The sequence below is a fragment of the Onychomys torridus genome, chromosome 22, assembly GCF_903995425.1.
Source record: "Onychomys torridus chromosome 22, mOncTor1.1, whole genome shotgun sequence".
Classification (NCBI taxonomy): domain Eukaryota; kingdom Metazoa; phylum Chordata; class Mammalia; order Rodentia; family Cricetidae; genus Onychomys; species Onychomys torridus.
The window spans coordinates 16,503,610-16,523,641 of NC_050464.1; the positions used below are offsets into that span (position 1 = coordinate 16,503,610).

General features: G+C 48.1%; 1 protein-coding gene across 2 annotated transcripts; it reads right to left on the reverse strand.

Moving 5' to 3' along the window:
- Window positions 1-1,378: 1,378 nt before the first annotated feature.
- Window positions 1,379-7,742, reverse strand: Ift22 (intraflagellar transport 22). Of its 2 annotated transcripts, XM_036172013.1 has the most exons (5): window positions 7,555-7,742; window positions 3,920-3,996; window positions 3,702-3,791; window positions 2,985-3,187; window positions 1,379-1,848 (listed from the first exon to the last, which is right to left on the reverse strand). In XM_036172013.1, the coding sequence occupies exons 1-5, from the start codon at window positions 7,591-7,593 to the stop codon at window positions 1,700-1,702; spliced, it is 558 nt and encodes a 185-aa protein (XP_036027906.1). In that variant the 5' UTR covers window positions 7,594-7,742; the 3' UTR covers window positions 1,379-1,699. The 2 variants fall into 2 exon arrangements, with proteins under 2 accessions (XP_036027906.1, XP_036027907.1); XM_036172014.1 differs by lacking the exon at window positions 7,555-7,742 and having other exon boundaries at window positions 3,927-3,993.
- Window positions 7,743-20,032: the final 12,290 nt, after the last annotated feature.

The window sequence follows — 20,032 nt, forward strand, 5'->3', positions numbered from 1 at the left end:
TTTCCCCGTGGGTCCTGTCTTTGCCCATCCTGTACTGGGATTACAGGCAGCTGCCACACTTGCCTGACTTTGATGAGTTCTGAGACTCTGAATCCAGCCCACACCTTTATTTTTGAGACTGGATCTCTCCTGGACTTGGTGCTCACCACACAGAACAGGCTAGCTGGCCAGCGAGCTTCAGGGATCCGCCTGGCTCTGGCTCCCCAGTGCTGGGTTACGAGTGCCCGCCACAATGCCCAGCGTTACACTGGTTGGGGGATTGAACTTGGGTCCTCATGCTAAGCACTCTACCCACTGAGCCATGTCCCTAACCCCGGTATTCATTTAAAAAGACACTTTGTATTGTTGATTTTTCTTTCTTTTGAATTCTGGAAATGGAACTGAAGGTCTCCCACATGCTAAGCTAGTGATCGAATTTCTAAACCCAGTCCCTCGCTGGGGGATTCCAAGCACATGCTCTACTGTGGAGCCACACAACTGGCCCACTCATTTGTTGATTCCCCCCCCCCCCCTTGAAAAATGTATGTGTGTGTGGTGTTTTGAACGAGATGTCCCTCATAGCCTTGGGCATTGAATACTTGCCTCCCAATGGACGGCACTGTTTGGGAGTTTTAGGAGGCGTGGCCTTGCTTAAGGAACCAAGTCTATACACTGGTGACATTCTCTGCTTCCCCTCTCTGATGTGTATCTGTAGTTTGATGTGAGTCTCGTCTCCTGCCCCTGCTGCCATGCCTGCTGGTTGCTGCCACATCTCCCTGTCTTGACGAACTATTATCTTTCTGGAACCATAAGCCCAAATAAACTCTTCTTAGAGTTGCCTTGGTCATGGTGTGTTGTCACGCAACAGAAAAGTAACTAATACAGTCTGTGTGAGTATATGCTGTGTGTGTGTGTGTGTGTGTGTGTGTGTGTTGTGTATACATACAGAAGAAGACACTGGATCTCCGGGGGCTAAAGTTACAGACACAGCTGCCCAATATATGGATGCAGGGATTTGAACTTGAACTCAGGTCCTTGTCAAGAGCAGCAAGTGCTCCTAACCACTGACCCATCTCTCCAGCCTGTTTCCTTTTATAAATTCTATTTTGTGTTTGTGCCGTGGAGGGCTTGGGAGAGGCAGATCTCTCTTTCCACCTTTAAGTGGGTTCTGGGGATTGAACTCAGGGTGTAGGGCTTGGCAGCAAGTGCTCTCACCCACTGAGGCATCTCACTGGCCCCTGTTGCTTATTCTTTGATAGCAAATAGCCCTGTAGTCAAGCCCGAAAGCAGCTCTAGCACATGTGTCCTCGGGGACATCAGAGGTCACATCATCTCTCTGCTCTGGGCCATTCCATCCCATTCATCACCAATAAACAGCTGAACCTAAAAACACAGCACCAAAGAGGCTGCTGGAAGGATGTGTTTATGGTGTGACAGCCGAGACAGGAAGGCGGGGCAGCTTGTTGCTTCTGGAGAGGGGTTGAGATAACAGCTCCTTCTGCAGCCCAGGCTGGCCTTGAACTCTCACCCTCCTACCTCAGCCTCCCAAGGGCTGGGATCACAGGCGTGTGCCACCATGCCTGACTCTTCCTGGTACCTTCTAGCAGACAAGGAACACTTGTATAGCCACGAGGAGAAGGGCATGTCAGCAGCTGGGTGGAAGGGATGTCAGCTCTGCCTGGGGAAGTCAGCGTCATTTGGGAGGCGGCGCCCCGGGACACTAGGTGATGATGAGCATCTCCTCGCGGTCTCTGCTCTCTGACATGGAGTTGATGATGCTTTTTAAATACTTGATGAATTCCACCCGGACCTCCTCGGGGTCTTCCTCCAGGTTCGAGTGCACCAGCTTCAGCTTGTTCAAGGGGGGAGCTACACAGGAAAACGAGGCCGATTAATTAGGTTTCACGGTTGAACAAGGAGCTCTCTCTAGCCCACAACAACCCATGCTACCGGAATATCACTTTTTCCCTCTCGCTCTCTTCCTCCCTCCCGCCATGAAGGTCTCGCAATGTACCCTAGGCATGCTCAGAACTCCTGGTCCTGCTCAGTCTTGCCAGGGCTGAGATTACATACATGTACTAGCACACTCAGAGACGTGCTGAACTCCTGAAACTTTTAACCTGCTTGACACACAGGGAATGGTGGTGGTGGTGCAAGGCTTGAATCCCAGCACTCAGGAGGCAGAGGCAGGCAGATTTCTCTGAGTTGGAGGCCTGGGCTACAGAGTGAGTTCCAGGACAGCCAGGGCTACACAGAGAAATCCTGTCTGGAGAAACAAAACCAAACCAAACAAAAAACTGAAACTACCCCTTGGCAACGGGAAAGATACCCAAATAGGTACTGGCCGGTGCTTGTTTTTGTCTTTTGTGTGATGCTGCAGAAGGAACCCAGAGCATTATGCATACTGGACAGGTGCTCTGAAACAGAGCTGCACCCTGCCACACCATTGGGGGACTCTGGGCAGGTGTTCTACCACTGAGCCACACCCCAGCCCCTCACTGGGGGATTCTAGGCAGGTGCTCCACTGAGCCACACCCCAGCCCCTCACTGGGGGATTCTGGGCAGGTGCTCTACCACTGAGCCACACCCCAGCCTCTCACTGGGGGATTCTGGGCAGGTGTTCTACCACTGAACCACACCCCAGCCCCTCACTGGGGGATTCTAGGCAGATGTTTTACCACTGAGCCACACCCCAGCCCCTCACTGGGGGATTCTAGGCAAGCATGTTACTGCTAATACATGCCTCTATGAACACCTGTATACAGGAGGTACATATGCATACACAGGCAGACACACAAACATAAATAAGTACAAAAAATTAAAAAAGCCCCAAGGTGAATGGCTTTCCTGAGAATGACATCTAAGGTTGATCTATGGTCTCCAAATACCAGTAGACCTATGCTTTTGTACACACACACACACACACACACACACACACACACACACACACAGAAATGCTTGAACTAATGGACACAGAAGCGGGGAAAGAAGTCTCGGGGGCTTACACAAAGCCAGGCTGCCCTTGTCCCCTCCAGAGCCCGGTTTGTGGTGGGCCACAAGCATGCAGTGACTGTCTTGGAGGAACTGTTGCTGGACGAAGCAGGAATACCACATTTCAATTTCCTTTAGGTGGCTGGGGATGTCAGCATTGAAGACGATCACCACTCCATGAGCATCCTTCATCAGGGCTGGCCAGCAGGACTCAAACCTGCCAGGTGGAAAGGAAGCCAAGAGATAGCGGTAGGTCATCCTCGCTGCTCAATGTTGTTGTTGTTATTACTACTATTATTATTGCAGCACTGGAGGCCTTACACATGCTGTGTAACTTCTTTACCACTGAGCCACACCCCAGCCCCTCACTGGGGGAGTCTAGGCAGGTGCTCTACCACTGAGCCACACCCCAGCCCCTCACTGGGGGATTCTAGGCAGGGGCTCTACCACTGAGCCACACCCCAGCCCCTCACTGGGGGAGTCTAGGCAGGTGCTCTCCCACTGAGCCACACCCCAGCCCCTCACTGGGGGATTCTAGGCAGGGGCTCTCCCACTGAGCCACACCTCCAGCCCCTCACTGGGGGATTCTAGGCAGGTGCTCTACCACTGAGCCACACCCCAACCCCTCACTGGGGGATTCTAGGCAGGGGCTCTACCACTGAGCCACCCAACCCCAACCCTGCTTTTTGTCAGTCAGCTGTTGAATCACAGCAATGCTGGAGAAAACCTACTTGGAGTCACCACCACAGTCCCAGAGCTCGAATTCACAGCCCGTGCCTTTGTTGTTGCTGGTGACATGTGGGTTCTCAAACTCCAGGATCCTAAAAACGCAAACGGTGCAACAGGCCCTTTATTAGGAGGGCCGTTTCGGAAAGTGCCCCGCACCGCACCCAAGGTAGGGATGAAAGGTGTTTCACAACTGCTTCAGAGATGCCGAGGGCAAGCCCACCTCACACCTTGCGTTGGGTTGTATTCAGTGATGTCCGAAGATTCAGTCAGAAAGTTGGTCAACACTGTCTTGCCGCTCTGTGGGAGTAAAAGCCAACAGCGCAGCGCTCAGCCACACGGCATCCCTCATCGACCATGTGTGGTGGCACACACCGTTAACCCCAGCACCCAGGCGGCTGAGGAAACAAGAACGCAAGTGCCAGGCTAGCCTGGCCTACACAGTGAGGCCTGTGGGCCAGCCTGGGACTAGGTGTGCTGAAGTACTGGCCATGACTCCTTGAGTGCTCTCTGTCTGGAAGGATGCTTCCCTGCCTTAGCGCAGTGGGCAGAGCTTGGATCGGCAGCGTGCCTTTCCTACAGCCTGGCTGGCACTCAGTGAACTTATCTGAGAACAGAAAGGCAGAAAGCAAATAACAGCAAAAGCCCACCACCCCTCCCCCATTCTATCCACAGCTCTAGCCCATCAGTTACAGATATGAGGTCAAGGTCAACGCTGAGACCCAGGTGTGTGGATTCTTTCTGGTTAGGTCACCAAGTCAGCAATCTACTTCTCATGCATTATGTAAGTAATCAACATTCCTACAAACAGTCAACAGGACAGTAAGACAACCTTTCTGAGCCCTCTACCCAAACCAGGTTTTTACCCACCCTTCCATCTATACATCCACTCAACTACCCACTCACCCTCTCATCCATCTATGTACACAACTACTCACTCACCCCCATCCATTCATCCATCCATTCATCCACCCATCCACCCATCCATCCATCCATCCATCCATCCATCAATTCAACCCCATCCATCCATCCATCCATCCATTCAAACACTTATCCATCCATCCATCCATCAATTCAACCCCATCCATCCATCCATCCATCCATCCATCCATCCATCCATCCATCCATCAATTCAACCCCATCCATCCATCTATCCACCTACATATCCATCCTTCTACCCATTCACTGACTCATCATTCCACCCATCCCCTCAAACACCCCCTCAGCCTCTCATCCATCCATCCATCCATCTATCCACCCATCCATTCCCTCCTCAGAGCGATGATCTGCTTTTCAGATCTTCTTTATGTATCTGCACCATCCACTGAACAAATGCTGCATATGCCTAAATACAAAACAAAGGTCCCTTCTCCAAAATTACTTTTCAGAATCCAATCTCTTACATTTGAGTGAGCCCTTGTAAAACTCGACAGGATAGGAGAAAGGAATGAAGAGGAAGATAAAAGGGAACGCAGGGGAGGAGAAAGGTTGGAGAGGTGGTGAGAACAGGCAGGAAGACCAGGAGTTCCAGGTCATTCTAGGCTCCATGAGATCTTGTTTCAAAAATACATGCATACACGCACACACATACATACATACATACATACATACATACATACATACATACTTCTCTGCAATTATACCCTGTTCTCTAAACTACTTGTTTTGAGGTAAGGACTTGTTTTGCGGCCCAAGCTGGGTACCAATTGTCAATCTTCCTGCCTCGGCCTTCAAAATGATGAAATCACCAGTGTCTATCACCAAACCTAGATTTGTACCATTGTTTGCAGACTTTCTCCAAACTACAACTGTGCTCTCTTTAACATATATACAGGGTTTTCCTATGTAGCCCTGGCTGGCCCCCAACTCAGATTCACCTGTCTCTGCCTCCTCAGTGCTGGAATTAAATGTATGTTCCATTACGCGCAGCCTCTGTGTGTGACTGTGCCCACAGAGGCCAGTGCTGTCACATTTCCTGGAAGTGTAGGCAGTTGTGAGCCAGCTGGCATGGGTGCTGGGAGCCAAATGAAGGTCTCTGCAAGAGCAGTGGGTGATCTTAATTCCCAAACCATCTTTCCAGGCCCTGCTGGCATTTCTTTTAAGCCTCCTCCTCCTCTCTGCCCCAGGCTAGCTTCAAAACCACTATGTAGCCTAGACCGCCTCAAACTTGTGGCAATCCTCCTGTCTTAGACTCCTATGTGCTGTTATAGGCCTGCACCACCATACATGGCTCAAGCCTTCCTTGATTTTTGTGCATGCTAAATATCTTCCTTAACTCAGGAATTTTTTTTTTTTTGGACAGGTTTTATGTATCCCAGGCTGGCCTCAGACTTGCTTTTGTAGCCAGGGATGTGACTTTGAACTCCTGATCATCCCGCCGCCACCTTCCAATTACTGGAACTGAGGTATGTGCACCATGAAAGTTTTATGTGGTGTTGAGGATTGAACTCAGGGATTCCCATATGTCAGGCAAACGTTCTATTATCCAGCTACATCCCCAGTCTCCTAACTTAAGATTAAGAACACATCTTTGCCATCTATTCACCTATGAGTGTACAGTAGTTCTCATGTTTGGTCCATGGACCAATGTTGTAGAAAATTATTTTAAGGTGTGTTACTTTTGTTTATGTTGCATTTGTTTAACTGTGAAGCTGTGTTACTGTGCCTGTCTAAAACACCTGATGGTCTAATAAAGAACTGAATGGCCAATAGCAAGGCAGGAGAAAGGACAGGCAGGGCTGGCAGGCAGAGAGAATTGATAGGAGAAATCTGGGAGAAAAGAAGGAGCCAGAGAAGGAGGAGGACATGGCCAGCCACCCAGCTACACAGCCAGCAATGGAGTAAGAAAGAAAGGTTTACAGACATAGAGAAAGGCAAAAGACAGCTGGGATAATTTAAAGTTAAGAAAAGCTGGCAAGAAACAAGCACTTATAATTAAGAATCAGCCTCTGTGTGTGATTTATTTGGTAGCCGCGTGGCGCCCCCCCCAAAAGAACAAAATCAAACAACAACAGACCAATGTACAAAATATGACTTCCTACATTCTTCCCAGACATACTCAGGAACCACAACTAGGGTGTCCAGGGCATGGTGACACAGGCCTATAGTCCCAGTACTCGTGAAGCTGAAGCAGGGGGAATCTTGAGTTCAAGTCCAGCCTGAACTACATAGCAAGACATTGTCATCAAATAACAAAACTTAACATAAGCGAACATTCTAAGCTGTGACCCAGAGATTTGAGCTGTAATGAACCATTTAGGTGATTCACATATTCATCTAATCATCTATCCATCCATCCATCATCCATCCACCTACCCACTCACCCACTATGTTATTTGAGACAGCATCTCACATTGCATCCCAGGCTGTCCCAGAACTCAGTATGTATGTAGCCCAGGCTGCCCTTAATTTGATGATCTTCCTCCCTCTGCCTCCCTGGTAATACAGGCATGTGCCACTAGGTCCACCTTCCTTCTACAGTTAGCTTATTTGCATGTTTAGTTTGGGCCCATCTGAACTTTAATTTGGTGCACAGTGTGAATTACCTATGTAGTAATTCCCTTATAATTAATAGCCACTTGCTCCGGGACCCTATATTGGAAAAAAAAAAAATCTAGTTTTCTCATCCAGCAGACAAATTCCTTTTGCGGGCAAGGTTCCGAGGGGGAGTCATGGGACGCCCCTCACTCCCTTTGGCCTTCAGACCTGGGTACCTCCAGATTCTCCTCCACGGGATCAAGGCCTGGCAGCTCTGTCGGTCACCGTAACGCCAGCCGCAGCCCCCAGAGGGGATGCTCGTTCCAAGTTGCACCTCCCGGGAACAACCCAGTTCTAGGAGGCCCCCGAACCCGGCCTCACCTCGCAGGGCCCCACGAAGAGAATCTTGGCCTTCAGCATCGCTGTCCGTTACCACCTAGAAGCGGAGGAAGCCCACCGCCCCAGCCCGCTGAGATCCCGGCGCGTCAGCCAGTAAGGCCACACGCTCTGATTGGCTGGCCGGTTTCCACGGCGACCGGGAACAGCTGCGCAGAAGCCCAGGAAACGCCACCAGTTCCGGAGTCTAGAACAGTAGCGGGTCTGCTATGGAAGCTGGGGAGGACCAAAAGAGAAAAGGCAAAGCTGGGTCTGCAGCCCGCCTTCTGAGCGCCCTGGAAGGGGATGGAATGATCCGGCTCTAATCTGCTTTATTTCTCCCGGTCACCGTGAACGTTCCAGGGAGTCAGGGACCTGCTACGCTGGGCTGGAAACCAGAACTGTGATTTTTTTTCCCCTTCTTTTATTCCTCGTACTGAGGATTAAAACCCGGGGGCCTCATTCATAGGTGTTAGCCTGCCCTACACCTCCAGCCCAACTCAGGCAGATTTGAAAAGGTGGTTGTTTTCCGAGGGTGGGTGCTGGAGATTGAACTCAGATATTCATAAATTCTAGGCAAACACTCTGCCATTGAGCCACGTCCTCAGTCCAACTCACTATGTAGCCCAGGCTGACTTTGAACTCACAGAGAGCCGCCTGCTTCTGCCTCTCAAGTGCTGGGATTAAAGGCGTGCGCCACCACTTTCGACCTCTTTGCTTTTTTAATTTAAGAAGTTACCTCCTCTCTCTTCTTTTTATTCCTTCCTCCTTCCTTCTTTTTTTTCTTTCTCTCCCTTTCTTTGTGTGTGTGTGTGTGTGTGTGTGTGTGTGTGTGTGTGTGTGCCATGACACACATATAAAGACATGAGGACAACCCACAGGAGTAAGTTCTCTCCACCCACCACACACATTCTAGGGTCCACTTCTGGTCTTCAGGCCAGATGCTGAGGGCCTTTATCTGCTGAGCCACTTGCCAGTGTCTTGTCCTTATTTATCTTGACGCTGAGATTGTCGTTGGCCAGCGAGAGCTTCTCCAAGCTACTGCCTGTGTACCTTTGATATGTCTGTCATTCTCTGAGCGTTCGAGCGTGCACACACCCATCCACACACTCACACCCCCCCCACACACACTCTCTTTAAAGTGTGAATGTGCACATGTGCAAACAAGGAGGGAGTGCGCCCTGGAGCTAGAGTTCTAGAAGGTGAGCAACCCGAAGTGGGTGCTGGGAACCTAACTCAGGTTTTCTACAAGGGCAGTAAGTGCTTTAACCATGGAGCCATCTCTCCAGGCCCCTCTTCCATACTTTTTGACGCCATCGTATTAGTCCCAGGGGGTTCATTTTATTGCTTTTGCTTCACAGCGGCCATATATTATACACATTCTTTTGCATGCATTAAAAAAGACAAAAGTTTCAAAAGACTAGGGACCCTTAGGAAAGCTATTTATTCCTTTACACAACTTGACGGGAACTTTATACTTTAGGCATGAAACACACGTTGGTCACTGGCTTGGGCTTTGGGAGAAGCTGGTGCCAGGTCATTGGGCGGCGCGGGGTTCGGAGATGGAATTCCTTAGCTTCTTCCCACCTCGAGCTTCCTTTTCAGATGAGAGACAAACTACAAAGTGTGTTCCCCCTTGCCAAGTATATTTCTATAGAGTGACCACGTGTGTGTGTGTGTGTGTGTGTGTGTGTGTGTGTGCGCGCGCGCGTGCACGCGCGCACTCTCACACACGTGTGCTTGTCTCTCTGTGCTCCTGTGGAGGACAGAAGTGAGCTTTATGTATCTTTCCCTATCATTCTCCACCTCCCTAGGTTGGCAGCTCCCTGGGATTCTGGGTACAGAAAGACACCCCACAGCAGGATCCCATTGCCTCTTCCCCTCCAGAGCTGCCATGGGGCTTTAATGTGGATGCCAAGGATTAGAACTCAGATCCTCATGCTTGCACAGCAATCTCCTCGGTCCCTAGAGTCACGTTTTCATTGGCACCTAAGCTAGTCCTCGGAGACAAGGTGTGTGGTTTGACTTAAGGGATCTTCCAGGTGCTCACAGTTTGAACGCTTGCTCTGCAACTGGTGGTGTATTTTACGAGCTTCTGCAAATGTTAGGGGGTTGGGCCTAGATGAAGTAAATAGGTCGCCAGGGGCGGGGCCTTCAGGGTATATTATACCTGGCTACCCTCCTGTCTTGCTTTCTGCTTCCTGGCCGCCATGTGTGGACTGAACTGCCACTGTGACAGACTGAAATCTTTGAGGTAAAATTCTTTCCTCCCTTCAGCTGTCCAGTTTGGTTGATATAATGTGACATGAACGTAACTAACACACAATGTAAGGAGTCTGTGTCTAAAGTGACAGCACTAAGGAAGTCAGAACCACAGCCTTACTCTAACACTCCAGCCCCTCCTTCCCTCCCTTCTCTGTGCGTGTATATGAGTGTGTACGCACATGTTTGTGTATGTGTGTGCACGTGAAGGTACATATACATGTGTGTTTTCTATCACTCTCAACATTTTGTTTTGTTTTTCGAGACAGGGTTTCTCTGTAGCTTTGGTGCCTGTCTTGGATCTTGCTCTGTAGACCAGGCTGGCCTCGAACTCACAGAGATCCACCTGCCTCTGCCTCCCGAGTGCTGGGATTAAAGGCGTGTGCCACCGCAGCCTCTTTTAATTTTTATTCTGTGTGTATGGATGGATGTCTTGCCTGCAGGTGTATCTGCGCACCATTTGCATGCAGTACCTGAGGAGACCAGTAGAGGGCATTGGATTCCCAAGGAACTGGAGTTACACATTGTGGTGATCTGCCATGGGGTGCTGGGAATCAAATCCCGGTCCTCCAGAAGATCAGCCAGTGCTCTTAATCCTTGAGTCATCTCTCCAGCCCCATCAATTTAAATTTTGAGACAGAGTCTCTTACTGAACATGGAGCTCACCTGGTCAGCTGATCAGCAAGCTCCAGGAATCATCTTCTTAGCACCTCCCCAGTCCTGGGACAATGGATGCTTGCCACCATGTCTGGCTTTTACATGTGCACTTGGAATGAGCTCAAGTCTTCCTGTTTATGTGGTAAGCACTTATCACCAAGCCATGCCCCAGCCTTCCCATCTCCCCTTTTATATGCAAAGATGCACTGTTTCCTTTGTGTGTAGAAATGCCTTGCCTCCTTTCCTCTTTTCTTCCCCAGCTCTGGCTAGTCCAGAGCCCAGGTGGTGTCAGCGTCAGCCTGGGTGTTTGTTTATTACACAGGGAAGAAGTTGCTGTGTATTCCATCCTTTAATATTCTAGAGAAAGCCAAACACAATGTGCAAGCCTGGGTAATCCTGGCACTCAGGGGCAGAGGCAAGAGGATCAGGAGTTCAAGGTCAGCCCCAGCTATAGAAAGTTCAAGGTCAACCCGGACTACATGAGACCTCATCTCAGACAACAACAGCCACCAAATATACAAGGGGCTGCAGAGATGGCTCAGTCAATAAAATGTTATACAGGAGAACCTGAGTCTGAATCCTTAGCACTTTTGTAAAATGTCAGGGGTGAGGGCAAGGACCTGTTATCCCACTGCTTGGGAGATTGAGGCAGCAGATCCCTGGAGCTAATGGCCAGCTAATCTTGTTGGGTCAGTGAATTGAGAGACCCTTCCTTAAAATATAAGGTGGAAGAGCCAGAGAGATGGCTCAGCGGTTAAGAGTGCTTTGCTGCTCCTGCAAGAGGACCGGAGTTCGGTTCCCTATATCCACATGGGGTGCCCCCCCCCCCACTGATTGTAATTTTGGCTTTAGAGGATTCAACACCCTCTTCTGTCCTCCTCAGTCAGGTACCTGCACCCATGTGTGTGCGTGAACATTGTCTCAGTTCGCTTTTCTATTGCTGAGGTAAAACCTGGATCAAAAATAACATGGAGAAGGAAAGGGGTTATTTTAGTTTACAGGTCCATGAAGTGTTTGTCTAAATTGTTCTATTATCAATAACAACTTGGGAGTCCAATATTGGGGTAAAAACTCGATAGATCAAGAAAGCAGGGGCTGGAGAGATGGCTCAGGGGTTAAGAGCACTGACTGCTCTTCCAGAGGTCCTGAGTTCAGTTCCCAGCAACTCAGTCAGGAACTGAGACAGAGAGCATGGAGGAAGCAGGCTCACTGATGTGCTTCCTTGGTTTACTATCTTTCTTACATGGCTTAGGCCCGCCTGCCCAGGGATGGCAACATCCACAGTGAGCTGGGTGCTCCTACATCAGGGCTTCACAGACATGGCCACCAGCCAATCTGATCTGGGCGTTTCTTCAGCTGAGGGCTCCTTTCCCCAGGTGACTCTAGCTTGTGTTAAGTTGACAAAAACTAACCAGTCACGTGTGAATACGAACACACACACACACACACACACAAAGACAAAAATAAATCTTTAAAGATACATAATACATCTTTAAGATGAAATAAGGTGGGGCTAGAGAGATGGCTCAAGTGGTTAAGAGCCCTGGCTGCTCTTCCAGAGGACAGGGTTCAATTCCCAGCACTCACCTGGCAGCTCACAACCATCTGTAACTCCAGTTCCAGGTGATCTGATACCCTCACACAGATACACATGCAAGGGAAACCCAATGCACATAAAATAAAATATGAAAAGAGAAAGAAAGTGAACAGTGATAGAGTAAGACACTGGATACTACTTCTGGCTTACACATGCATGTGTATTTATCATACCTATACTTGCGTACACACAAACATGCTACACACACAACAAACAAACAAAAACCCAAGCCACAAGTGGAAAAAAATCCCAGGAGTTCTTTGAAGGGTTTAGTTTTTCTTTGTTACACAATAGATACTTAACACAAATGAATTCTTTGTCTCTTTCAACACACCTCCCCATGGACACTTTCCCACACATACATTCCTTGATTCTAAAGACTTTTGTTGTTGCTGTTGTTGTTGTTAGGTTTTTTTTTTTTCTTTTGAGTCAGGGTTTCTTTGTTTCTTTCCTGGTTGTCCTGGAACTCTCTCTGTAGCCCAGGCTGGCCTTGAACTCACAGAGATCCGCCTGCCTCTGCCTCCCAAGTGTTGGGATTAAAGGTGTGTGCCACCACAAGCTGGCTTTGTTTTTAATTATGTCCATACATGTACATGTGTGTGAAGGTGCCTGTGGAGGCCACAGAAGGTGTCGGGGCTTCTGGGATTACAGGCAGTTGTGAGCTGCCTGACGTGGGTGCTGGGAACTGAACTCACATCCTCTGAGAGAGCTGCAAGCACTCTTGACTGCCGAGCGAGTCATCCCTCCACCCTACCCATTCACTTGCCCTTTATATAAATATTTAAGCTAATGAATGTTCCTTCACTCTTGCCGAAGCATTTTGGTTTTTTGATTTCCTGGTGAGAGAATTAAAAATGTGAAGTGTTTTGTTTTTCTTAGCGATGTACACAATTTAAATTTGGAATTTTTTATTATTATCACAAATTATTAAACTACTTTAAGACTTCCATTTTATTCAGATGAGGTTGACTTTATAGAGTTTAAGACTTGGGGCAGTGTGATGTCGGCAGAGGCCAGGGCTGGAAGAACCAGAACTCATTTCCCCCCAGTTCAAGGATCAAAGCAATAAAACATCTCACTTGACCAAAAAAAAAAAAAAAAAAAAACAAAAAACAAAAGGAAAAGAAATAACTTTCACATATTTTAAATCCTGCCTATGAGTTGTTGAAAAGTTTTAATATAACCACCAGCCACGAAATTCTATCACTTGAGCTGACACTCCATGGCCCCCAATGACTCCACGTGCTATTTTTATGACCAAAGAGAAAAAAAATGTGGATTTCTTGTGACTCATGAGAATAAAAACTATCTTCAAGAATTTCTTTGTATAACACAGAGGCTTTCAGCCTATCACACTTCAGCTCTCAAAGATAAGAACGGTCATGTCACTGTTTGTAACCTGGATCTGTTTCATTCTCTATAAATATGAGCTGTCCTTTATAAATAAAAAGAAAGTGGGAGTGGTTGGGGCATTGCCTCAGTTTGGGTTTCTTTTGCTGTGAAGAGACACCATGACCATGGCAACTCTTATAAAGGAAAACATCTAATTGGGGCTGGCTTACAGTTTCAGAGGTTTAGTCCTTTATCATCATGGCAGGAAGCGTGGTGGGATGCAGGCAGACATGGTGCTGGAGAAGGAGCTGAGAGTTCTACATCTGGGTCAGCAGGCAGCAGGAAGAGAGTGTGAACCACTAGGCCTGGCTTGAGCTTCTGAGACCTCAAAGCCCACCCCCTAGGGATGCATTTCCTGCAACAAAACCACACCCACTCCAACAAGACCACACCTCCTAATACTGCCACTCCCTATGGGCCTATGGATGCCATTTATAGTCAAACTGTGGTTCAGTGGTAGAACACCTGCTTAGAATCCCCCAGGGAGGGCCTGCAGATGTGATTCAGTGTTAGAGATTGTGGCTTGTCAGTAGAATACAGGCCTAGAATCTTTCTACAAGACTCCAAGTTTCATCTCTAGCATGGCCAAAATGCAAAAGAGGCTCTGATCAGGAACTAGGTCCAGAAATATATGCTTTGGATTAAAAATTAATGAAATAAAAAAAAAAAGCCCTTTCATTAGAAAACTTTTATATGAAAAATATTTCCCAGCAGAGTGATGAAAAGGTTTCTCTGGCATCTTGGTCCCTGCAGTCTGGCACTATTCTGAATGAGGGCTTTTGGGGAGCAGAAGAACATGCTGGAAAGACAACAGGTGCTCTACCCCTGTTACACTTCTGGTCTTCTTTTTGCTTTTAATTAAATTAATTAATCTATTTACCTATTTTGAGCAATGTCTCAGTATGTAATTTTGGGTGTCTTGGAACTATGCAGACAAGACCAGCCTTGAACACACAGAGATCCACCTGCTTCTTCATGCCATTATATCTGGCTTTTCACTTTTTATTTCAAGACAGGACCCCTGTAAGTTGCCTGACTGGCTTTGATTTCACCCCATAGCCCAGTATTCTATATTCCTCCTTCAGCTTCCTGAGTAGCTGAAATGACAGGGCTGCACCACCAGGCCCAGATGTCCCTCCTCCCTCATATAGATATTAATTGGCTGGGCAAGATTGCTGATCAGTAGAAAGGAGCCAAGTCTGACGACCTGAGTTCAATCCCCAAGACTCAGATGATGGAAAGAGAGAAGTGATTCCTGAAAGTTGTCTTCTGCCCTCCATACATGTGCATGTGCACACCCATACTCATATACACACACTCGGAATAAAATATATTCAATACAGAACTTGTACAGCTTTTTAAAAAAATACATTTGGTTTATTTGTGCCTTGTGGCCCTGCACACTATGGTACTTGTATGGTCAGAGGGCAACTTGTGGGAATTGGTTCCCATGTGGGGCCTGGGAATAGAGCTGAGGTTGTCAAGCTTGGTGGCAAGTGCCTTTACCGGCTGAGCCAGCTCGCTGGCCCCTTGTTCCCTCTCCCAACCAGGCTGCTCTAGTTGTCTCGCTGGTGGATGTTGTAAAGTCTTGATTTGATGACGGTTTTCTATGCATCATTTCCTTTTAATTATCTGCTACTGGCTACAAAGTGTCTTCCTTGATCTTCTTTTCATCTTTTTTTCCTCTCTCTCTCTCTCTCTCTCTCTCTCTCTCTCTCTCTCTCTCTCTCTCCCCCCCTTCCTTCCTTTCTTTCTTTTTTCTTAAGATTTATTTATTTATTATGTATACAGCATGTATGATTGCAGGCCAGAAGAGGGCACTAGATCTCATTATAGACAGCTGTGAGCCACCTGGTTGCTGGGAATTGAACTCAGGACCTCTGGAAGAGCAGTCAGTGCTCTTAACCTCTGAGCCATCTCTCCAGCCCCTCTTTCTTTCTTTTGAGACAGGGTTTCTTTATATTTTCTTCTGACTGTCCTGGAACTCACTCTGTAGACCAGGCTGGCCTTGAACTCACAGAGTTCTGCCTCCCAAATTAGAAGTGTGCACTATCACTATCTAGCCTCTTTTCACCTTTTTAAAAGACAGGATCACATGACATAGCTCTGGCTGGTCTGGAACTTGCTACATGGACCAGGCTGGCATCAGACTCACAGAGATCCACCTGCCTTTGCTTCCCAAGTGTTGGGATAAAAGGTGTGTGCCGCCACCTCACCCAAAGCCACATGTTGAAAACTGCATGGGCATCAGCATTTCATGGGCCAGTGCGTGGATGAAGTCGCTTGAAGGAGTTTCCTGTGCCTTATAAACCAACCAGACTGAAGGTAGACATGCTTGGGCGGGGTGGGGGGGGGGGTGGGGTGGCCCTCAGTGAGGAGTAGCACTGGGTGGTTTAGTAATATTATTAGTTCCTGAAGGAGAGACTTTGTGGGAAAAGATTCCTCTCCCACCCACAGAACCCAACCACCTGAGTAGACCGATCCATCAGCCTTCATCTGGGAACCAACCCAAACACTGTGCTTCCTGCTTCCCCAATTCCTATCTTCAAAGCCCCTGCTATCTAGTGAACACTCACAATGGGTTTTGGATGTGAGACAGTTTCCTCGTGCCTGAGGCACACGATAAAGGAACATGGAGCCAGAGGCCCAGTCCCTGGCCTGTAGCTTTGCTCTGTTGCTGGCCCCTGAGAAAGGTTCCCTCTTCTACTGGGACCCTCTCCCAACCTCTCCAAAGTACTTAGCGGAAGCCTGAGGCTCAGGCATGCCTCTAGTGTGTGAGCCAAAGGCATCCATCTTTACCCTTGGCGGTTCACACACACAAAGAAACATGGCAAGTATTAGACAGTGTATATCAAGGTGCTCCACACACAGTCCAGCATGAATACACCTAGGAAAAAAAAAATAACCAACCAGCTAATCAAACAACAGCAGCGGCAACAAAACCAATGTCAGACTGGTTTGATCCAGTCCATCATATTGACAGAGAAGCTCCAGCCATATCTGGAGTGTTGACTGTCCCAGGGCCTAGCTCTGAGACACACTGATGGTCATCCATACAGTTTAGATGCGGTTGTTTTTGTTGTTGTTGTTGGTAGTTCGGTAGTTCTCTCTCTCTCTCTCTCTTTCTCTCTCTCTCTCTCTCTCTCTCTGTGTGTGTGTGTGTGTGTGTGTGTGTGTGTGTGTGTCTACACGCATGCACATGGAGGCTGCCACTGGTCAACTTCAGGTGTCGTCCTCAGGAACTCTCTACCTTGTCTTTTTTAGAAAACAGGGTCCCTGGCTGGGATCTGAGCCTCGCTGCTTTGACCAATCTGGCTGGCTGGCCAGGAAGCCTCAAGGACCCATCTGTCCCTACCGCCTCAGCACTGGGATTATAAGCATGTACCGCCAAACCTGACTTTTAAAATGTGGGATCACATTCTGGGGATCAAACTAGGGTCCGCATGCTTATTCAGCAGACAGACTGATCCAATTGCCCCAGGACTGTTTTCACAGGTCCTGCTAGATACCTCAGGCTGTCTTCGAACTCACAGTCCCCCTGCCTCAGAGTGCAGCAGTTACTGGATTGTACCAACACCACAGGCCCAGTGTTTGAGTCTTTTTCTCTTTTGTTTTGTACTTTGTTTGTTTTTGTGTCTCTGCGTATGCTTACATGAGTATAAATGCCTCTGTCTCGTGAAACCAGAAGGGGGCACCAGATCCCCTGGAGCTGGAGTTCCAGGAGTTTTGAGTAGCCTACTCATGCGCTGGGAACTGAACTCTGGTCCTCTGGAAGAGCAGAAAGTGTTTTTAACTGCGGAGTCATCTCACCAGCCCATGATATTTTGAACTCTTAGCTCCATGGCTGGAACCAAGCCCTCTCTCCTCTTTTTTAAAAGGTTTACTTATTCACTCATGTATTTCTGGTTACACACGTGTGAGGAATGAGCACATCTGTTTGCGCTCAGAGGCCAGAAAAGGATGTTGGATATCTTCCTCTGTTATAACTCTATACCTGTTCTTTTGAGGTCCCTCGCTGAACCGGGGGCTTCTGTTTTTTTGTGCTAAGCTGAAAGCCACTCAACTGCCTCCACCCTCCTCAGAGCTGGGGTTCCAGGCTTGATAGGACACCCGGCCTGTTACATGCGTGTTGGAATCTGAATACCTTGTGTCTGCGTAGAAAGCTCTGTTAACACGCCACTCCTCCACACTTTAGATTTTTTTTTTAAAGATTTTATTTTTAATTATTTGCGTGCATGTGTGTGCACATGAGTGCAGGTACACAAGGAGGCCAGAGGAGGGCGTAAGACATACCCCCTCTCACTCCAATCTGGAGTTACAGGAGGTTGTGAGCCGCCTGGCATGGTGCTGAGAACTGACCCCACCCCCATCCTCTGCAAAGCAGGATGCACTCTTAACCACCGAACCTCCTCTCTAGCCGCTCCACATTAGATTTTTATAAATGCGAAACTGGCCCGAGTCCAATAGCATATGTTTGTATTCCTGGGCCAGTCTTTCTGTAGAAGAATAGAAAAGCCCAAAGAAAAGCATGTTGGATCGTTGCGAATTAGAAGCTTGGGAGAGCCAGGAAGTGGCTTGATTGCACTGTGTAGAACAATCAAACATAAACCAATTAACTAAATATGCTGCAAAGAGATGATGTGCTCCGGGGAGGTTTCATATGTTAGGAGAGAATTTCTTTGAACATCCCCCATTCTGCCCGTGGTCCAGCTGTAAGGGTAGACAGGATGCGGAGCTCCAGGATGCCAGACAGATCGTAATTCAAGGCATGTTCTCTTTTACATGGACATTGGAACTGTCCACCCAGCGTGAAGCATGCACGGACAGACAGACTTCCTTGCCCCCTGTGAAATAAACCCCTGGAAATCCACGTCCCACTAGGTCTGCTGTCGGCCGATTCTAAGGAAAGAGGCTTGGCGGATTGCTCTTTTGCAAGAGGGATCCCTCAGCAAAGTCTTTCGAGGCCGTGAAAAGGATTCGTCAAATTGCTTTTGACAATGACCGTGAAAACAAGAGACGTTCATTTGAACATGAGGAGCATGGGATAGACGAAGAGGCGCAGTTCTGGCCAGATGGCTGCAGGCGACTCTTAACGTTCATATGGGATGCGTTATGGATCCAAGGAGAGGCAGAGACGTTAAGCGCTCCCTGGCCATCAGCGTGCACAGGCTGTGGCAGCTAAGCTTTTGTGCAAAGCAGAAGTATCCGTGCAATGGCCATGAGAGCTGTGGAAGGCTTTGCATCCTCACCTCCCCTTTGCACGTATCAGCTCATTCAAAATTTTAAAAGTAGCCAGGCAGTGGTGGCATGCACCTTTAATCCCACTACTCTGGAGGCAGAAGCTGTCAGATCACTGAGTTCGAGGCCAGCCTGAACTACTGAGTGAGTTCCAAGACAGCCAAGTCTACACAGAGAAATCCTGTCTTGAAAACAAAACAAACAAACAAAACCCACCCAATTTAAAAATATTGATTTGTGTTTGTGTGTGCGTGCACACATGTGTACAACGAAGCTGGTTCTCTCCTTTTACCATGAAGGTCACAGTGACCTTAGGGTCACCAGGCTTAGCAGCAAGCACCTTAACTCACGGAACCATTTTTTTTCCCCCTGAGACAGGGTTTCTCTGTGTAGCCCAGTCTGTCCTGAAACTCACTCTGTAGACCAGGCTGGCCTCGAACTCAGAGATCCACCTGCCTCTGCCTCCCGAGTGCTAGATTAAAGGTGTGTGCCACCACCTCCACCTGGACCACTGAGCCATTTTACTGGCATCCCATTTAAAATTCGCAACAGCCTGTGCAGTAGGTATTATTATCCAGGTGTATGCTTGTGTGGGTGTGGTGCGCATACATGTGTAGGCATGTTCAAATAGAGGCCAGAGAACAATCTCAGGTGCTGTTTATGTAAAAAAAAAAAAAAACAAAAACAAAAAACAAAAAACAAAAAACATAATTTTTTTTTTACATTGATTCAGTGTGTGTATGTTTGTGTGTGTACATGCCATGGAAAACATGTGGAAGTCAGAGGACAGCTTGTCGGAGTTGCTTCTCTGCTTTACCATTTGGGCTCCAGGGATTAACAGCTCATCAGGAACCAGGAATCAGGCTTAGCGACAAGCACCTTTACCCACTGAGCCATCTCAGTGGCCCAGAGTTAAAAATGCGTGCCATCAACACTTCATCAAGGTTCAGCTGCTCTCAGCCTTGTCCATCTGCCATCAGCTTCTCTGTTTGTTCTGGTGTTTATTCCTTCTTGTTGTTACGCGTTTTGTTTGAGACAGAGCCTTGCATAGCCAGGTGGGCCTCGAGCAACCCGTGTGGCGGCGCTTGACCTTGAACCTCTGGCCCTCCTGCCTCCTCTATCTCCCCAGCGCAGGGACTAAGGCGTGCACTGCGACCATGCCCAGCTCTGGTAAACATTAGAGCCAATCCCAGACATCATGCCGGTTCACCACTAGAGGCATGTGCTTACCAGAGAGATGCTTCATACAGACACTTAAGCACGATGCCATTATCACACATAATAAAATGGCTAGTGATGTCTTAGTGTTATTCAACATCAAGTCTGTCCTCAAATTTC